Consider the following 17,078-nt stretch of genomic DNA (forward strand, 5'->3'; position numbering starts at 1 on the left):
GCGTATTTTCTCTACTGGATCAGTCTCCCCTGGTCCTGATCTCCTCATTTTCTCTTAGGATTCCTGGGATGGTCCCCTTGTTAATCTCTCACTGTCTCCTCAAGTCTATTGGGATTTGGCTTGTTTTTTGAAGACAGTTTTTTGGGAAAGATCCAATTATGTGGCTTTCATAACCAGGAGCTCCTTTTGGGAAGCAACAAGAATGAATTTGGCCTAAGTACAAGTTCTTGGCTTTCTGCTGCCTCCCTGCAAGCATGCCAGGCTGGGCGCCGGGTTTACTGTGTAGGCTTGTAAGTCTCAGCCCCTCTTGGCATCTCACGGTCTCCATCTAGAAAATGACCCGGCTGACCCACACGATTTTAAGGTTCTTTCTACCCCTGGAATTCTGTGGTTTTCATTTTTTAATTATTTTTCCATGCAAAATGCAGTGAGATCTACTCCAGCCAGATTGTACATTTTGGGTGTGGTTGGGGCAGGGGTGAGATTGGAAGAGAGCCACAGCTGTTGCAGTTCAGTGGCAGTGATGATGACCCGCGCTGTCCCGGGCACTGCCTGCACATGGCTTTGGACCACAGGGCTGACGCTGCTGCTTCCTCTGTGAGCTCATCTCATCTCTAAAGTGGGGACACAGTAATTCTCACCATATACATATGTGAGGATTAAGTAAGATTTTGTATAGGATAGAATTTAGCACAATGGCTGCTCAATGAGAAGATGCTTCATAAGGGGTGGTTTTCTTTCTTTTTGTGGTTCTCATTTTTTAAGAGGAATGAGAATTTAAAAGAATGAAAAGTATATATATTTATTTTCTGAAATCAAGCAATATTTGAAGGTGTGAAGGAAAAAGCAACAAACTTCTTCAGAATCCCAACAATAAGCAGGGCGAACATTTGTTCGTCCACCCAGACTTCCCTTCGTCCTGCTCACGTGTCGAAGGCTGGCCAGGACCACAGGAAGAAGGTGCAGTTGTATAGCACATGCTGTTTAAAAAATAAATAAAACATATGCCATATACATTTTATTTGGATTTAACTATAAAAAGAAAATAAAGGAAACCAAAGGAATGGTTGAACTTGAGATATTAGTTTCTTCATTGCAAAAGAAATTAGTTCCCAGATTGCTCCAAGGTTAAGGAAAAAAAGATTATGGAAACCATTAGAGATCAGAGTCATTGTCTTTGCTGATCACTCTTCCATTTTCTTTTACTTATTTATTTTTATCTGTTTCTAGAGAGAGAGGAAGGGAGAGGGAGATAGAGATAGAAATATTGATGAAACATCGATTGGCCGCCTCCTGCACGCCCCCTACTGGGGATTGAGCCCATAACCTGGGCTGTGTCCTGACCTCTGGGGCATGGGTTGATGCTCAACCACTGAGCCACACTCATCAGGGCTCACGCTTCCATTTCAGATAGATATCGACACTGGTCCATCTGCCCTGAGAGGTGAGGGGATCGGCATCCTCACAGCTCTTGTCTCCTCCCCTACTTACAGACTTGGTTCTTTTTATTATTTTTATTGGGTCAAAGCTGAAAATCTTGACCTTGTGCTCTGAAACCTTAATTCTCCCAGTCTTAGTTTTCCATGGAGCTCATACCTGTTATCACCTCCCTTCTGCATCCTGAGCTGCTGGTTATGATTTGGTTCTGGCTGCTTAGCTCAGGCCTTCTGGCTGGGCCCCAGCACAGCGCCGTGGGCGTGGGCGTGGGCGTGGAGGTGGAGGCAGGCGGCTCCGCAGTGTCAGCACGGAAGCACAGCACAGGCAAGCACTGTGGTCTCGAGGATTTGAAAACTAAACCCTGATCATTAAATGTTTGTTTTTAATGTTTACTGGTCAATTGTACCACCCTTGTACATGATAGGAATATAAAGCCACTCTATTTCATTTCAAAATAGATTATTGATATTTATCTATGTTACCTGGTGACAAATGGATAGAAAAGCCCATTTGAGGGTAATTTTAAGTAAATTTTGAACAGAAAAACAATCTACAGCATTTCCCAGTTGCCCTCTTCAAGCCTACATTCTCTGCCTTTTTTTTTTTTTTTTTTACTTATTTATTTATTTTTGTTACAGATGTTTCTCCTTTTTCCCCCCATTGGCACCCTTCTCCCCATCCCCCCCCACCCCAGCATTATTGTCAGTGTCCTTGTTTATGCACACATGGGTATAAATTCTGTGGTCTATCTCTTCCCTCTCCCCACATCCTGAGGTTTGTCAGTCTGCACCCCACTTCCATGTCTCTGGGTCTGTTTTGTTTCTCAGCTTGTTTTGTTCATTATATTCCATAAATAAGTGAGATCAGGTGATATTTGTCTTTCTCTGTTTGTCTTGTTTTGCTTAGGATAATACTGTCCAGGTTCCTCCATGTTGTCTCAAAGGATAAGAGATCTTTCTTTCTTACAACTGCATAGTACTCCATTGTGTAAATGTACCACAGCTTTTTTATCCATTCGTCTACTGATGAACACTTGGGCTGTTTCTAGATCTTAGCTATTGTAAATAGTGCTGTTATGATCATTGGATCAAATCCCTTTTTTTTTTTAATCCTCACCCGAGGATATTTTTCCATTTTTTGTACAGATAGAGTGGGAGGGAGAGAGAGGAAGGAGAGAGAGAGAGAAACATCGACGTGAAGGGACACATCGAGTAGCTGCCACCCGCACGACCAACCAGGGCCAGGGACAAACTGCAACCGAAGTACGTGCCCTTAGCGGGAACCGAACCCGGGTCTCTCCGGACCGCAGGCCGACGCTCTAACCGCTGAGCCAAACTGGCCGGGCGATCAAATCCTTTTTTTAAAAAAAATTTTTTTCCTTTATTGATTTTAGAGAGAAAGGAAGGGAGAGGGAGCGAGAGATAGAAACATCGATGAGAAAGAACATCAATTGGCTGCACCCCACTAGGGATTTGGCCCACAACCAGGGCATGTACCCTTGACCCGGGAATTGAACCGGTGACCTCTTAGTGCGTGGGTTGACGGTCAACCACTGAGACACACTGGCCAGGCTGTCTGCTTTATTTTTAAGCCCCTCCTAATTCAATGGGCTCTGTCGGGCCCTCATTCCAAACTGCTCTTCCTCTCTGGTGCCTCTTTCCCTCTCCCCACAGATCACTTTCTGACGCTGCTCCTCCTGCCTCCTCTCTGAAGCCTTTCTCATCCACAGCGCTGGTCCTTTGAATGCACGCATATGACAGTGGTCATTCCCCACAACCAGCCCTTGGTTCCATCCTGCCCCATGGTGCTGCTCCTTCTACCCCTCTGTGTCCCTCTCTGCCATTGACTTTACCACCAAGCTGTCATTGTTCCTTGTTTCTAAATATGGTTCCCATCTGTTCCTGTGGCCACTGCCCTGGTCCAGGTTCTCATTGTCTCTGAACTATTTTTTTCTTTCTTTTTTTTTAATCCTCACCCAAGGATATTTTTCTATTTATCTTCAGATAGAGTGGGAGAGAGAAAGGGAAAGAGAGAGAAACATCTACGTGAGAGAGACATATCAATTGGTTGCCTCCTGCACGACCCCAACCAGGGCCAGGAACAAACCACAACCAAGGTATGTGCCCTTGACTGGAATTGAACCCGTGACTCTTTGGTCCGTGGGTGATGCTGTAACCGCTGAGCCAAACCGGCCAGGGCTCTGAATTGTTCCTTGAGCTTTCTGCCCATCGCCCCACCCTCAGTCCTCAGAGTTGCTGCATTCATCTTCATAAAGCATTGCTCTAACTTTGTCCCTCCCCACTCAAACTCTTACTGAGCTCCCCAGGCCAGTATGATAGTCTATGTAAAGTGTTTTTATTATGGTGATTCTCACATATGTGCAAGAATAGAGAAGAGGGCAGTGAGCTCCAGTGAACACCCTGCTTCAGCATCGACCAACTCCCAGCCATTCTGATTCCTATACCCCTATGTAAAATAGAAGAGCTCTAGTTTCCTAATGTCCGCAGCCAGTGCTCAAATTCCCCACTGGCTTATACATGTCATAATTTAACTGTTTGAATCGAGATCCAGGTTAGTTCTGCACGTTGGAATTGGTTGATAAGTCTTTTATGTCTCTTGCTGTATAGGTTCCCTTCTATATCTACCAACTCTACCTATGTGTTTTTTTTCTCTTTCCCTGCCCCTTACAATTTATTTCTTGAAAGTAAAACCTTCTCTGAGCCTGGTGTTTGAAGCTGTGTGTTCTCTCTCTAGCCTTCTCTCTAACCCTCATGCATCCTGTGGCCGGCCCTTCTCCAGCCACCCGAGCTCTTGCTTCTCTGAACGCCATTGCACCTGCCACCGAGACCTCCTGACGCGGAGGTCTGTGTGCGGGCGACTTCTGTGTCTCCTCTCCACAAAGCCTAGCACATCACCGCTACTCGGTACATGTGGGTGATCGGCTGTTCCTTCTCAGTGCGGGGTGGGAGGTAACTGAAAAAAAGTAGGACATTCTGAAATGAAATAGGATTCTCAAGCAAGAACAAGGAGTTTAGAGAATTGTAGGGCGGGGGTGGAAAAGAAAAGAACTTGTCTAGAGGAAAGAAAATTTGGCAGAATCATGTTGTGCTAGAGAGCACGGGAAGATGGCTGGGCTTTGCTTGGGCCGGATTTAGGGGTAGATGTGGTCATGACCTTCCCAGGAGCCTACTTAAAGGATCAGGCAACCAATCAGGCATCAGGTGGCTGAGAGAGCAGCTGCAGCGCGACCTTGGGAGCTGCTCCAGGAGTCCAGCCAGAAAGGGCTTGTTCTCCAGGCTGGCTTCAGAGTGACTCAGGCTGGAATGAAGAAACTAGACTTACCCGTGGGGTGTGCCAAGCCGAGCTCTGTGACCATGTGTGTGCCGGCGGTTTGCCTGGCTCTGTAGAGAACATGAGAAGGCTCACACAGTGACAGTGTAGACGTGCCCACTCTGATGATGAAAGAAGACATGTTGGTACTGAGGGTCTCCCCAGACAGAGGGCTTAAAAAGAGGACAAAGGGGAGCTGGTGGGGGGATTGGAGACTACTTACCTTCCCCTCTGAGTCTGAATCGGTTGAGAAATGGATTCAGAAGGCAGGTAGAAATGAAGCAGTAGCTTCAACTTGGTAGAGTAGTATTGGCGAGTGTCCTTCGGGTGTTCCTGTAGCCAGAAAGGGCTTTCCAGGCTCCCCCCTAAGATGAAGGATTTACATGTGGTCACTGCAGCAGATTTTGGGGTGACCTATCCTTTTCAGAGTGCTGAAGACCCAGGAGTTAGGCTACTGGCACTTTTTGCCTGTTGCTCCCATCCAGTAAAAAACTCAGAGTAGCCCTGGCTGGTTTGGCTCAGTGGTTGGAGTGTCAGTCCTTGGACCAAAGAGTCGCAGGTTCAATTCTGGTTAAGGGCACGTACCTCGGTTGCAGTTTGGTCCTTGGCCTTTGACGGGGTCGTGGAGAAGGCAACCAATCGACGTCTCTCTCTCTCTCCTTCTCTCTTTTTCTCTCCCCCCCTCTCCCCCACTCTATCTGAAGATAAGTGGAAAAAAAAGATAAACTCAGAACAGAGGAATCCAACTCTTCGTTTCATGTTCTGAGGGAGAAATGCAAGGGTTTGGTTCCCACAGAATAACTCAGTGCAGAAGGAGGGGAGCCTCTCTCGTGGCTCTGCATGAATGCCTAGAGAGAGGGTGAGCTCCTCTGGCGAGCTTCAAGGTGATGTTTAAAGACGAGAAGGCCCCGGTCTGCCCGCTCTGAGTACATGACACCTGCGGGAACACTCCTTCATGCGGCCCTCTTCCTCGCTCCCGGGCTGCCTGGTGCTGGGACACTGACCCCTCTCCTTCCTCCCCCAGAGCTGGAGCACCGCTGGCATTGGAGAAACCCTGACGGACGCCCTGCCCACCTTCAGCCTCACCCCTCTGGAGTACATCAGCAACGTAAGCACTGCCTGCGCTTCTCTGCTGGTGGCAGCTTTTCAGGCCTTGCCGTGGGTTTTGATTCTGGGCCATTCCTGTCCAGGATTCTGAGGAAATGCAGTGATTTCCTTAACGTGCAGGTGAAACATGCCGGTTTCAGAACCTAACTCGCTGCTACCCTCCCCCACCCCCCAATCTGAGGTGCTTTTTGTACCTGAGGGCATCAGAGTTCGGAGGAAATTCTGTAGGAAATTCTGATTTGGGAAGATCAGATGCAGATGGTCAGATTCTTCTCTCTGGGTTTTTAGAACAGTATGTATGTAGGTCTGAATTCAAAGTCAGCAAACTTTAAAAACATTTTTTTAATTGTTTTTCTTTATTGATTTTAGAGAAAGAGGAAGGGAGAGGGAGAGAGATAGAAACATTGATGAGAGAGAACATCGATTGACTGCCCTTTGCATGCTCCCCACTGGGGATTGGGCCCATAACCTGGGCGTGTGCCCTGACTGGGAATTGAACCAGCAACCTCTTGGTGCAGGGGTGGATGCTCAACCACTGAGCCACACCAGCCGGGCAAAGTCAGCAAACTTTTAATGAGCACCTGCTAGTGCCAGGCCCTGTGCTAAGTGCTTGCTCTCTGGTTCAATTCACAGCAGCAGATAACTCTTCACAAGAATTGTAGCTGTAGAGGCTGAATCTATTACAAGAGCAGAATAGACCCTGTAGGGGAGCAGGGCACTCAGTTCTTCCTTCTCCTCACTCACCCTGCGAGTCCCAGTCACCCAGACCTCTGCTCACAGCTGTCCTTTCCTTCCTGCAGTCAGCTTCCTCCAGTGGCTCTGAAATGGCAGTGTCTGTAAGAAGTCTCCACAGGGGTGGGCCCGGCCTGTGGGCCTCGCGCGAGGGGTGACGTCTGGTTTCTCAAGGGTGACTGAGGTAGCTGATTCTGCCTCATGCTCTCACTTCAGAGCCCGCCCGTGAGTTATGACTCTGTTGTAATAGCAACAAAGGCATTTTAAAAATAAAGACGTTTGTGGTGACCCCACTGTCGGGGAGGGTGCCATCCCAGTGTCTGTGCCCTGGGGGCAGTCTGAAGTCCCTCGCAGCAGTCATTGTCCTGTTTCCAGGGCGTCACCTGATTTTCTGCACTATGAAGCTTAAGTTGTGGTTTGGTCTGTACAACCAATGGGAATGATCTTATTTTTAGAATCAAGTCGTATATATTACAGTCAAAATTTATTCAGAAAACGAAGTTACTGGAGGCAGCTCGTGAGGTTATTGAATTGATTTCAAAGGTGTAGAGGGGTTGGGCGGCCAGGATGAGTGTCTGGGGGACCCTCCCCCTGCTGTGGCCCTCTGGCATTGTGGATGTTGGGCCTGGGAAAGGGACAGTTACAAACACACACCTGTGTGAGGACAGCGCTAGGTGTGGACTGGGGGGTGAGAGAGTGCACACTCTAGACAGTGTCATGTCGACAACAGCTCTGTGAGCTGGCTGGAGGTCGTGTCGCAGGCAAGAGCAAGGCTCTGGGGATGGGCGGGGCCAGAGACTATTCATCCAGCGCAGCTTGGCTAGGAGGCAGGCGCTCTGTGTCCCACCGTGTTCGTTCCATCCCTGCATGGCCCACTGAAGTGAGTGTGCGCGTGTCCTCATCTCAGAGGGGATAGCAGCAAGGCCCCGGTCATGCAGGGGTGGAGCCAGGAGCTCTGACCACAGAGCTTTCCATTCTTCCAGAGTCACTGAGCCTCTCCACACAGGAGAGCTGGGGTGTTCATGGAGCGTGTGAGATGGTAAGCATCGCTGTCCACATTCATTTCCAAAAAATTAAATATGGACAGAGCTCCTGTGTGAAATCTGGACTTGTGGAATCTCTGGGACCCATAGCAAACCCCACAATCTAAGGCCAAGGAATAGAAGTTTGAGATGTCAAATTATTGAACTGTCGTACCTGAAGGACACTGGTCGTTGGTGAGTGCTCTTAGCACGCAGAGCCACGTGAGCATTGTGAAGGGTACAATAGGACACGCTGTGACAGCTTAATGACCAAGATACTAGGTAGAATGGGGATCTTTTATTTTGAGTAAAACTGGAGCTGTGAATTTAGCCAAAAGGTGTGGTTACTAATGAAAGGTACACCAAGTACAGGAATGTGCTTGGGGTCTGTGCACACAGTAGGTGTTTAGGAAGTGCTTGCTGAAGGGAGAAACACCAGCCCAGAAATCAGCACCCTTCTCTTCCTCTGACCTTGTGGAAAGATGAGGAATCTGCTACCATTTTCAAGCAGAAATGTACAGTGGTGGTTATTAGTGAGGTAAGGGCCACTTTGTATGGTTTGAGTGGAAAACTAGACTACTAAGTGAAAGGGGGAAATCTGTGTACCTCTCCAAAGGGAAGCCAGACTGTCAATATTCTGTTAGCGTATAGGACGTTTAGATTTGCTACAGCCAGACACACGAGTTGTGGGCAGTGAGGGTGGAATCGTGCAGCTCTCTGGGCTGGGCAGAGTTTGGGGTTCGTGCTAACTTCCGGGTGCGGTGCTCTCCGGGGACCTGCCACCGGATGCTACCGTGAGGCCCTCAGCTTTCAGAGCTCCTGTCAACTCTAAGTTGAGACGAATGTCTGTAATGAATTGGAGCCAAAAATAGCAACAGGTTCACAGACCTTTTAACAATATATATATTATGTTGTCATAACCTGGAAATCAACCTTATGTTATACTTACTTAAAACAAAGTAGTTCCGAGTTGTGATGGAAGTAGATGTCTAGAATAGACTCGTGATGACGGCTGCGTGGACCTGACGGACACGCAACAAGCACTGTTTTACCTATGGCTTGTCCCAGAGGTCTCGTAACCTTTGTGATTCCCGCCAGCCAAGGTTTCGTCTTTATTTCCTGGAGCTTGTATTATGAAAACAATATTGTTTTCCCTCCAAATTAATTTATAATCATAAATGGCATTTTCCCCAACAAAATTCTTTCTTCGCCTGGTTAAATAGTCTGGAAGGCAGAGACCCAGGCCCAGACCCAGGAGGCAGGACTTGCTGGCCAGGATTCGTGTGCTCGTGACAGGAGCGTCCTCCTGGTCCCCTCTGTGAGCAGTAACAGCTGGTATTCCCACAAGTGCTTCGGGCAGAGCGTGTGTTGAATGCGCCCCAGAGACTGAGGCCATCGTGAGAAGGACGGGCTGCTCTCATGCAGACCTCTGCTGCCTTTCTAAGGTATTGCCATACAGTATCAGCACACAACGGAAGACAGGCTTGGGCTGCCCCAGGTGTGGCAGTGTGTCTGCCTGTCACTCGCCTTCACCCAAGTACACTTCATGAAGTCACCTGTGTGCGTCAGCGTTGGGCTGAAGTGCTTTCTTCTGTTTCAGATTGGGCAGCATATCATGTCCCTTCCCCTGCACCTGGAGCCCTTCGTGACTCAGGAGGACTCTGCCTTAGAGCTGGCGCTGCACGCGGGAAAGCTGCCGTTTCCTCCTGAGCAAGGTGAGACTGCAGCAGGAGCAGCGGCCGCGGGTGCAGGCACGCTCCCCTCGGCGCCCTGACCCCAGCGCACACAGCTCTCCAAAAGTCCCGCTGGGAAGGGTTCCAAGTGTGGCACAGTGGTGAGCAAGGGTGGGGTATGCAAGATAATTCATTTAACATGACTTGTTTTGAAAAACCCAACTCTATTTCTACATGTACACAGCCATGTAAAGCCTTGAGAACAGGTCTCCAAGAATGCCTGCCGGTGTCATGGGGGGAGTGGAGCACAGGTGTGAAGGAAGCTTACTTTTTTTTTTTTATCCTCACCCGAGGATATTTTTCCACTTTCTGTACAGCTAGAGTGGGAGGGAGAGAGAGGAAGGGAGAGAGAGAGAAACATCGACGTGAAGGGACACATCGAGTGGCTGCCACCCGCACGACCAACCAGGGCCGGGGACAAACTGCAACCGAAGTACACGCCCTTAGCGGGAACCGAACCCGGGTCTCTCCTGACCGCAGGCCAACGCTTTAACCGCTGAACCAAACTGGCCAGGGCCGAAGGAAGCTTGCTTTTTAAAAAAAAAAAATCTTTTTATTGATTTTTTAGAGAGAGGAAGGGAGAAAGAGAGATAGAAACATTTATGTGAGGGAGACATCGATTGGCTGCCTCCTGCACAACCTGGGCATGTGCCCTGACTGGGAATCGAACCAGGACCCCCCAGTCCATGTGGCTCCATCCACTGAGCCACACCAGCTAGGCAAGGGTGCTCTTTTTCTCTGTATTTCTGTGTTGTCTGAAATGTTTTATAAGGATATATTTCTCTGTTGTATGTAAAAAATATACGTACACAAAAATGTCAGTAATAGTCATTGAAGGGCGGTGAGGTTATGTAAGCGAGTTATTTTTATCTCCCTCCCGCTCTATCTGAAGAGAAATGCAAAAATGTCCTCAGGTGAGGATAAAAAAAATTTTTTTTTAATTTAGAGAATATCTTTTTCATAGAAATTTTCACACACGCACACACATATACACTCAGTGGGAATAGTATGATGAAACCCCGGACACTCATCTGGCTTCAAGAATGCCTATTTTTATATATTCCCATCTCATTTTTTTTTTCTCACCAGAGGACATTTTTGCATTTATCTTCAGATAGAGCAGGAGAGAAGGGTGGAAGAGAGAGAGAAACATCGATGTGAAAGGGACACATCGAGTGGCTGCCACCCACACGACCCCAAGTGGGGCCGGGACAAAGTGCAACCGAGGTACGTGCCCTTAGCGGAAACCGAACCCGGGACTCTCTGGTCCGCGGGCTGATGCTCTCATCGCTGAGCCAAACCGGCCAGGGCCCCATCACATTTTTTGCTTAAGAGTATTTAAATCAAATTCCAGGTATCACCGTATTTCACCCATAAGTAATATGTATTTTTTGTTAATCCTCACCCAAGGATACTTTTTAAATTAATTTTTAGAGAGCACGTAAGAAAGGGAGGGGGAAAGAGGGAGAGGGAGAGACAGAGAAAGAGAGAGAAACATCGATTGGTTGCTTCCTGTCCGTGCCCCAATGGGGCCTGGGGATTGAACCTGCAAACCAGGTACAGGCCTTTGACCGAGAATTGAACCTGGGGCCCTTTGGTCTGCAGGCCGATGCTCTGACCACTAAGCCATACTGGCCTGGGCCCACCCATAAATATTTACGTGTCTCTTCTTGGTGAGGATTAAGTTCAGGTTCAAGTTTTCGGCAAGATGACGAGCTGTGCTTACGGTGTGTTGCCAGCAGCACGCCTGTCTCCCTGTTCCTACAAACAAGTATGCGTGGGTTAGTGAGCACGTAATTGTTTTCATTCACTCATCATTGACTTAGGAAGCGTTTATCGATCATTTACTGTGTGCTAGGTACTGGGTTGCGCGCTGTTAAGAAGAAACCCCAGCCATAAAGTAAAACTGTTACAACAATTGAAAACATCGCAACCACAAGAAGCCAATCTGTGTATCTATATCCTTGTGTTTTTCCTCTCTCAACACTGTATTGGGAAGGCTGGCAGTCACATAGAAGAGGCTCCTGCCCTGAACGTGCGCGTGCGCCCCGAGGGCTTCCAGCATTGTCACAGCGCAGCTCTCAGGGGCCAGATAATGAACAGCAGTGAGAACTTTTTGGCTTAGATAAATGGCATTTTCTACACTACGTGATCAGTAGTAGGGAATTGAAACATTTTTGGTGAGTGTTTTTCCTGGGAGGAACTTGAACTTTGGGGTTCCTGGGGTGACATGCGGAAGGGCCACACGTGCACTGTGGGTTCTGGAGGGCCATGCAGGCCGTCCCCCGCTCTGCTCTGTGCGCCCCTTCCCTTGTGCAGGTGCCGCGCTTGGGCCGCCGTGGGGCTGGCGTCCCTTGGGTGCGGCCGCCCTGGAGCTGTGGTTCTGGGTTGAGGGCGATGTGCTGCCTGGCGTGGGGCTGGGCCCTGTGGAGGTCCTCCACTCTCTGGGGCCTGGGTTGTGGGCCGGGTGGTCAGGCTCAGGTGGGTCGTCTCCCGGGCAGGTGCAGCCTCTCGGAGCTGCTGCTGTACATGGGGCCCTCGGCAAGAGCCAGCCCGTGGGGAGAGCTGCTCAGGAGAGGTGCCCTGGGAGCAAGGTGGCCGACCGTTCCCCAAGTCCAGGGCAAAGGCTCGAGTGTCGCCGAGCCCGAACTCCATCTGCCTGGCCTTATAACACTTTCCTTGACATTTCTTTTCTCTCCTGTATTTTTCTGTTTTCCTTCCATTTCCTGGTTCTTGTACTCACCCTCTGACTCATGAATCTTGCCTAGTTGAAAACCTTGGGAGCCCCTAGAATCTAGGGGACAGATCCAAGCCCCTCTCAGCCTGGTGTTGGGGACCCTTCTCAGTCCGCCCTGCAAGTGCTCGCAGCCCCAATTCTGCCCTTGTGTCTCCTGGCCCTTATATGCTCCTGTTCAGCCACTCAGGATTTCTTCTTAAATTTTTAAAATAAAAATACTTCTTCTGGTTAATAGTCTGCTGCCCTGAGCTGGTGATGGTGGCGTATGAGGGACTGCTCTCCCGCGTGCCCTTCTCTGTGCCCATGTGCACACGTGCTCTGTAAGCAGGCCCCTTGTGTGCGCTCTGTGCTGTGGGCCTCTTGTGTGCGCTCTGTGCTGTGGGCCCCTTGTGTGCGCTCTGTGCTGTGGGCCCCTTGTGTGCGCTCTGTGCTGTGGGCCCCCCGTGTGCGCTCTGTGCTGTGGGCCCCCCGTGTGCGCTCTGTGCTGTGGGCCCCCCGTGTGCGCTCTGTGCTGTGGGCCCCTCGTGTGTGCTCTGTGCTGTGGGCCCCCCGTGTGCGCTCTGTGCTGTGGGCCCCTTGTGTGCGCTCTGTGCTGTGGGCCCCCTGTGTGCGCTCTGTGCTGTGGGCCCCCCGTGTGCGCTCTTGCTGTGGGCCCCCCGTGTGCGCTCTGTGCTGTGGGCCCCCCGTGTGCGCTTTGTGCTGTGGGCCCCTTGTGTGCGCTCTGCTGTGGGCCCCCCGTGTGCGCTCTGTGCTGTGGGCCCCCCGTGTGCGCTCTGTGCTGTGGGCCCCTCGTGTGCGCTCTGTGCTGTGGGCCCCTCGTGTGCGCTCTGTGCTGTGGGCCCCCCGTGTGCGCTCTGTGCTGTGGGCCCCTCGTGTGCGCTCTGTGCTGTGGGCCCCCCGTGTGCGCTCTGTGCTGTGGGCCCCTCGTGTGCGCTCTGTGCTGTGGGCCCCGGCACACACTCGTGCTCTGCTCGGACGTTCTCCCCTGTGCACATGGCTGAGCGGAGCACCAGCCCTTGCTCCTGACAGGCTCCGTCAGGCTCTGGGTGCCTTGCTGTGGCTGCCGTGGCTATGCCGAGGGCCTTTCGCCCTTGGGCGGAGAGGGCGTCAGGGCAGGCTCCCCAGCACCCGCACCCAGGGCAGTGCTGAGCCCAGCGGGGCCTCGGCTCATGGCCTCCTCCTCTGAGTCCTCGTTGTCGGTCTAGCCCAGTTGATCTGGAGTGTCATTGTTCTGTCCGTGTCTCCCGTCACACCCCGGCGCCCTGGCACATCTGTGTGTATAGCCCCTGCTGTAGGCCAGCTCACCCAGAAGGGCTCCGTGACAGCTCCTCTGAGGGTTTCCTGATCAGGCTCTGTGTTTTCAGTGACTGTCCCTCCTTTTCCAGGGGATGAACTGCCCGAGCTGGACAACATGGCTGACAGCTGGCTGGGCTCGATCGCCAGAGCCACGATGCAGACCTACTGTGATGTGATCCTGCAGATCCCTGAGCTCACCCCTCACTCCACCAAGCAGCTGGCCACTGACATTGGTGGGTGCCCGGGACAGGTGGTAGGGTACAGCTCTGGGGACCGTCTCCCACCTCTAGGAGTCTCCTCCCAGGTCTCCTCTGGATGTCAGCTCCGTACTTGGCTCTTAAGCTTGTTAAATGCACACGATTCTCCAGGCCCTGCCCCCAGAGGTTCTGACTTAGTAAGTCTGGGTGGAGGCTTAGATATCTGTGTTTTGGAAAGTGTCGCAGGGGATTCTAATAGGCTGCTGAGGCCGAGCATGTTGAGGGAAGTCTCCGTGAGGGGAGCGGAATGACCGATGCAGGTTGGCATCGTGTTGCCTTGCCTGCCTGGCCGTCTCTTCCACTTATGTAACAGGCACTCGAACTAAAACTCTGGCCGCACACCAGGCGTGCCAGGTGCCGAGCCAGGTGCCCACATCCCCTGTCTTGTGCAATCTCCAAACTCCCCTGTGAGGGCGCTGCTCTCGCCTCCCCCATGCTGATAAGGGAGCAGAGGCACGGAGCAGTTGTGTAATGAGGCCGCCTGGAATCCTAGAATGCCTGCCTGCCCCCCAGGGCAGAGGCGTGTGCCCACCCGTCCTGCTGGCACTCACCAGTGGAGGTGGTGCTCTGAGGTTGGGTGCTGTGGGCAGGTGGCCGGGAAGAGTTCCAGTCTCTTGGTATCATTCCACCGACTCGCCTGTGGCAGCTCTTGGGGTATGCAGGGTAGAGGGTAAAAGAGGCCTTAAAGATGAGCTCCCTGGGGACCCAGCAGAGCTCTGACCTGGGTGACCACACGGCCAAGCCAGCCTCTTATTTTGCTGAAGAAGAACTAGAGATGAGGCCTTTTCCTCCAGGTCCCAGAGCAGGTAGTGGTGGAGCCAGGCCTGGAACCTGGCCGCCCCGTCCCGGCTGTGCATTCGGCAGTGGGCTCACAGCTGCAGAGGTGGCAGCGCTTTGCCATCTCGCTGGGCGCGTTCGGGAGAGCGATGCGGAGACTCCGCCCTCCTTGGGGTCCCTGTCAGGACAGCAGAAGCACTGAGCAGAGAGCCAGCGGAACTAGTGAGCAAGGCGATGGGGTGCCCTGGGCTTCGGTTCACATTACATCTGCCTCCCTGCTAAGGCCCCTCTGACGACCCTCATTTTGTGTTGGCTGCGTGTCTGTCACATGCCAGCCCCATGCTAGGACAGGGCTGCGGACAGTTCCTGTGCTGCTACCCCCACGCTGTGGGGAGTGCGCTCGGGCTGGAAGAGGTGGCCGAGGCGCGAGGCTCTCGGGCTCGGCAGAGGTGGGTGAGGTGTGTGGCAGCGCATGGCCCCTGAAAGACGTTCGGATTCAGTGTTAACAAAAACAGGCCTCGAACCAGTCTGCTGGCCCAACAGAAAGGGTCGTCGTGGGCCCTGCGCTTCCTCTTTGCAGGTCCTGGTTTGCAGGCGAGTGGAGCTCAGTTTTATGGATAAGCTTGTGCAGGAGACGGGGGCTGGACTGAGGCGGCGCCCTTCCTGGGAAGCAGCTGCCCCCCAGTTGGCTCTCAGCCAGCCAGCCAGAGCTGAGCATGCCCCTCCTGTGGGTCCTGCCCTGAGCTGGGCCTCAGAAGAGCCACAGGGAAGATGCAGGACCTGCCTGAGCTCCAGCACCAGGGAGCGGAGACTAAGAGCCAGGAGGGGCCTCCTGGGTGGTGCTGTCCCTCGTCCTTTCAAGCAGGAACAGGGATGGACCCGAGTACGCGGCAGACTGCTCCTCAGGTTTGTCCCCACCCAGGAAGGAGGAAGGAAAGGCAGCACCCATGTACCCGTCACCACAGCACATCAGATCGTCTCCGTGGCCTTTGTCCCCATTTCCTGGTGGGCGTTAGCTGGTTGGCAGATGGGAGCGGAGACTCGGCCAGGCAGAGGGACTTCATCAGGGGCTCCAGTCAGTGTTGCCCAAGCATGCCTGGTACTTAGAGCTCTTGGACCCTTTCTTGGAGAGCCCCACCGATGTGGGCTGGGGTGGGCCCAGCAATCTGGTACCCCAGCGAACTGGTATCCCTGGGAAGTGGGGGTCCTGCTACGGCAGGCTGCCTTCCCCAGCACCATCGCTGTCTTCATGCTGGGATTCTCCTGGGAAGTCTTCGGTAACTGCTCTAATGAGCTCATGTGTCTCGAGAACCCAAGGGGTGAGTGGGGACCATTGGGGAGCAGGGCTGGGAACCCAGGAGTCCCCAGTGTGGAGCTTCTGCTGAAGTCAGCAGGAGGGTTGGGGATGGCGGTGATGGTACTGAATTAGAATTCCTGGACTTGGGCCTAGCCCAGTCGGGTGTGATCCCCTTGGAAAAACCCTCAGAGTAAAGGCCTCTTGTTGAGGTCAAAGCGAGCACCTGGCCTTTGGAGCTTGGGGGAGTGTCCCCATTTCTTCCTCGAGGGAGGCCTTGTAGGGCCTGTCCTGCCTGGTGCGAACTGTCTGCCCCCCCGCCCACAGACTACCTGGTCAACGTGATGGACGCCCTGGGCCTGCAGCCCTCCCGCACCCTCCAGCACGTCGGCACGCTTCTGAAGACCAAGCCCGAGGACTACAGGCAGGTCAGCAAAGGCCTGCCCCGGCGCCTGGCCACCACGGTGGCCACCATGCGGAGTGTGGACTACTGACCCGTGCACCGGCCCAGGGAGGGCCAGGGCTGTGCCCCGGGGTCATGGCACCTCTCCAGAGTGGATTGGCTCTAAAACTGCCGGGATTGGGTAGAATTGGTTTTAAATAGATTTTCATTTGTGATTTAAAAAACCCCAAAAAAACAACAACAAAAAAAACATTGTAAATTAGAGGTATGTATATTATTTATTAGAGGAATTTTCAGATGGGTTTTTTAATGATCCGATCTTGAAAATGGAATTAATAAATACAGTGAAATGCAAGGACGTTCTTTTCTTTCCTTGTTACTCAGTGAATGTTTGGGTTCTTGCCATGTGTCCGCTCTAACACTGGGGTACCTGCAGGGAGGGAGGGAGGGAGGGAGGATCGGTAGGTGCCCAGCACAGAGGAAATGTCAGGTATCAGGGAATAAGAGGGCATCGGGTGGCAGGCAGCCGCGGGGGGATGGGGGCAGCCTGGGACCTGAGGATGGGAGATGGCAGATGGGAGACCCTGTCCTCCAGTCACAGGTGGAAGCAGGTGGGGCGTGGTCAGGGGCAAGGGGCTGGGTCACGGGGTCCTGTGGGCCTTTGTGAGTGTGAGGACTGGCTTTTCCTTCCCATGTTTAAAGCTCAGGGATGGTGTGGATTCTGTCTGCTTTTTGCCAGTAGCTTCTGTGTCTGTTAAGAGTGTACTTGGCTACGAGTAACAGAATAATGCAACTTGAGTTAAATAGGAGTTGGTTTTTCTCAGTAATAAGATGTTGAATGGTGTGGCCTCGGCACTGATTCAGTGTCTGGACGAACAAGACCAGTCTGTCTGATCATGACCTTTCCCAGGTGCGGATCCTCGTCCTCATCCTCACAGCGGCTCCTGCAGCCA

The 17,078-nt window shown here is 52.1% G+C and overlaps 1 protein-coding gene across 4 annotated transcripts in view; it reads left to right on the forward strand.

Moving 5' to 3' along the window:
* Positions 1–16,480, forward strand: part of COG7 (component of oligomeric golgi complex 7) — a 61,106-nt gene extending 44,626 nt beyond the window's left edge. For 3 of the 4 annotated variants that reach the window (XM_036279522.1, XM_036279523.1, XM_036279524.1), the window contains 4 exons: positions 5,792–5,875; positions 9,229–9,343; positions 13,484–13,627; positions 16,050–16,480. In XM_036279522.1, coding sequence (XP_036135415.1) covers positions 5,792–5,875; positions 9,229–9,343; positions 13,484–13,627; positions 16,050–16,216 — 510 coding nt within the window. In that variant the 3' untranslated portion in view covers positions 16,217–16,480. Of the gene's footprint in view, positions 1–5,791; positions 5,876–8,851; positions 9,068–9,228; positions 9,344–13,483; positions 13,628–16,049 lie in introns of those variants that run through there. The other variant, XM_036279525.1, reaches the window with a different exon arrangement.
* The last annotated feature ends 598 nt before the right edge of the window (positions 16,481–17,078 follow it).

The sequence above is a fragment of the Molossus molossus genome, unplaced genomic scaffold, assembly GCF_014108415.1.
Source record: "Molossus molossus isolate mMolMol1 unplaced genomic scaffold, mMolMol1.p scaffold_m16_p_3, whole genome shotgun sequence".
Taxonomy (NCBI): domain Eukaryota; kingdom Metazoa; phylum Chordata; class Mammalia; order Chiroptera; family Molossidae; genus Molossus; species Molossus molossus.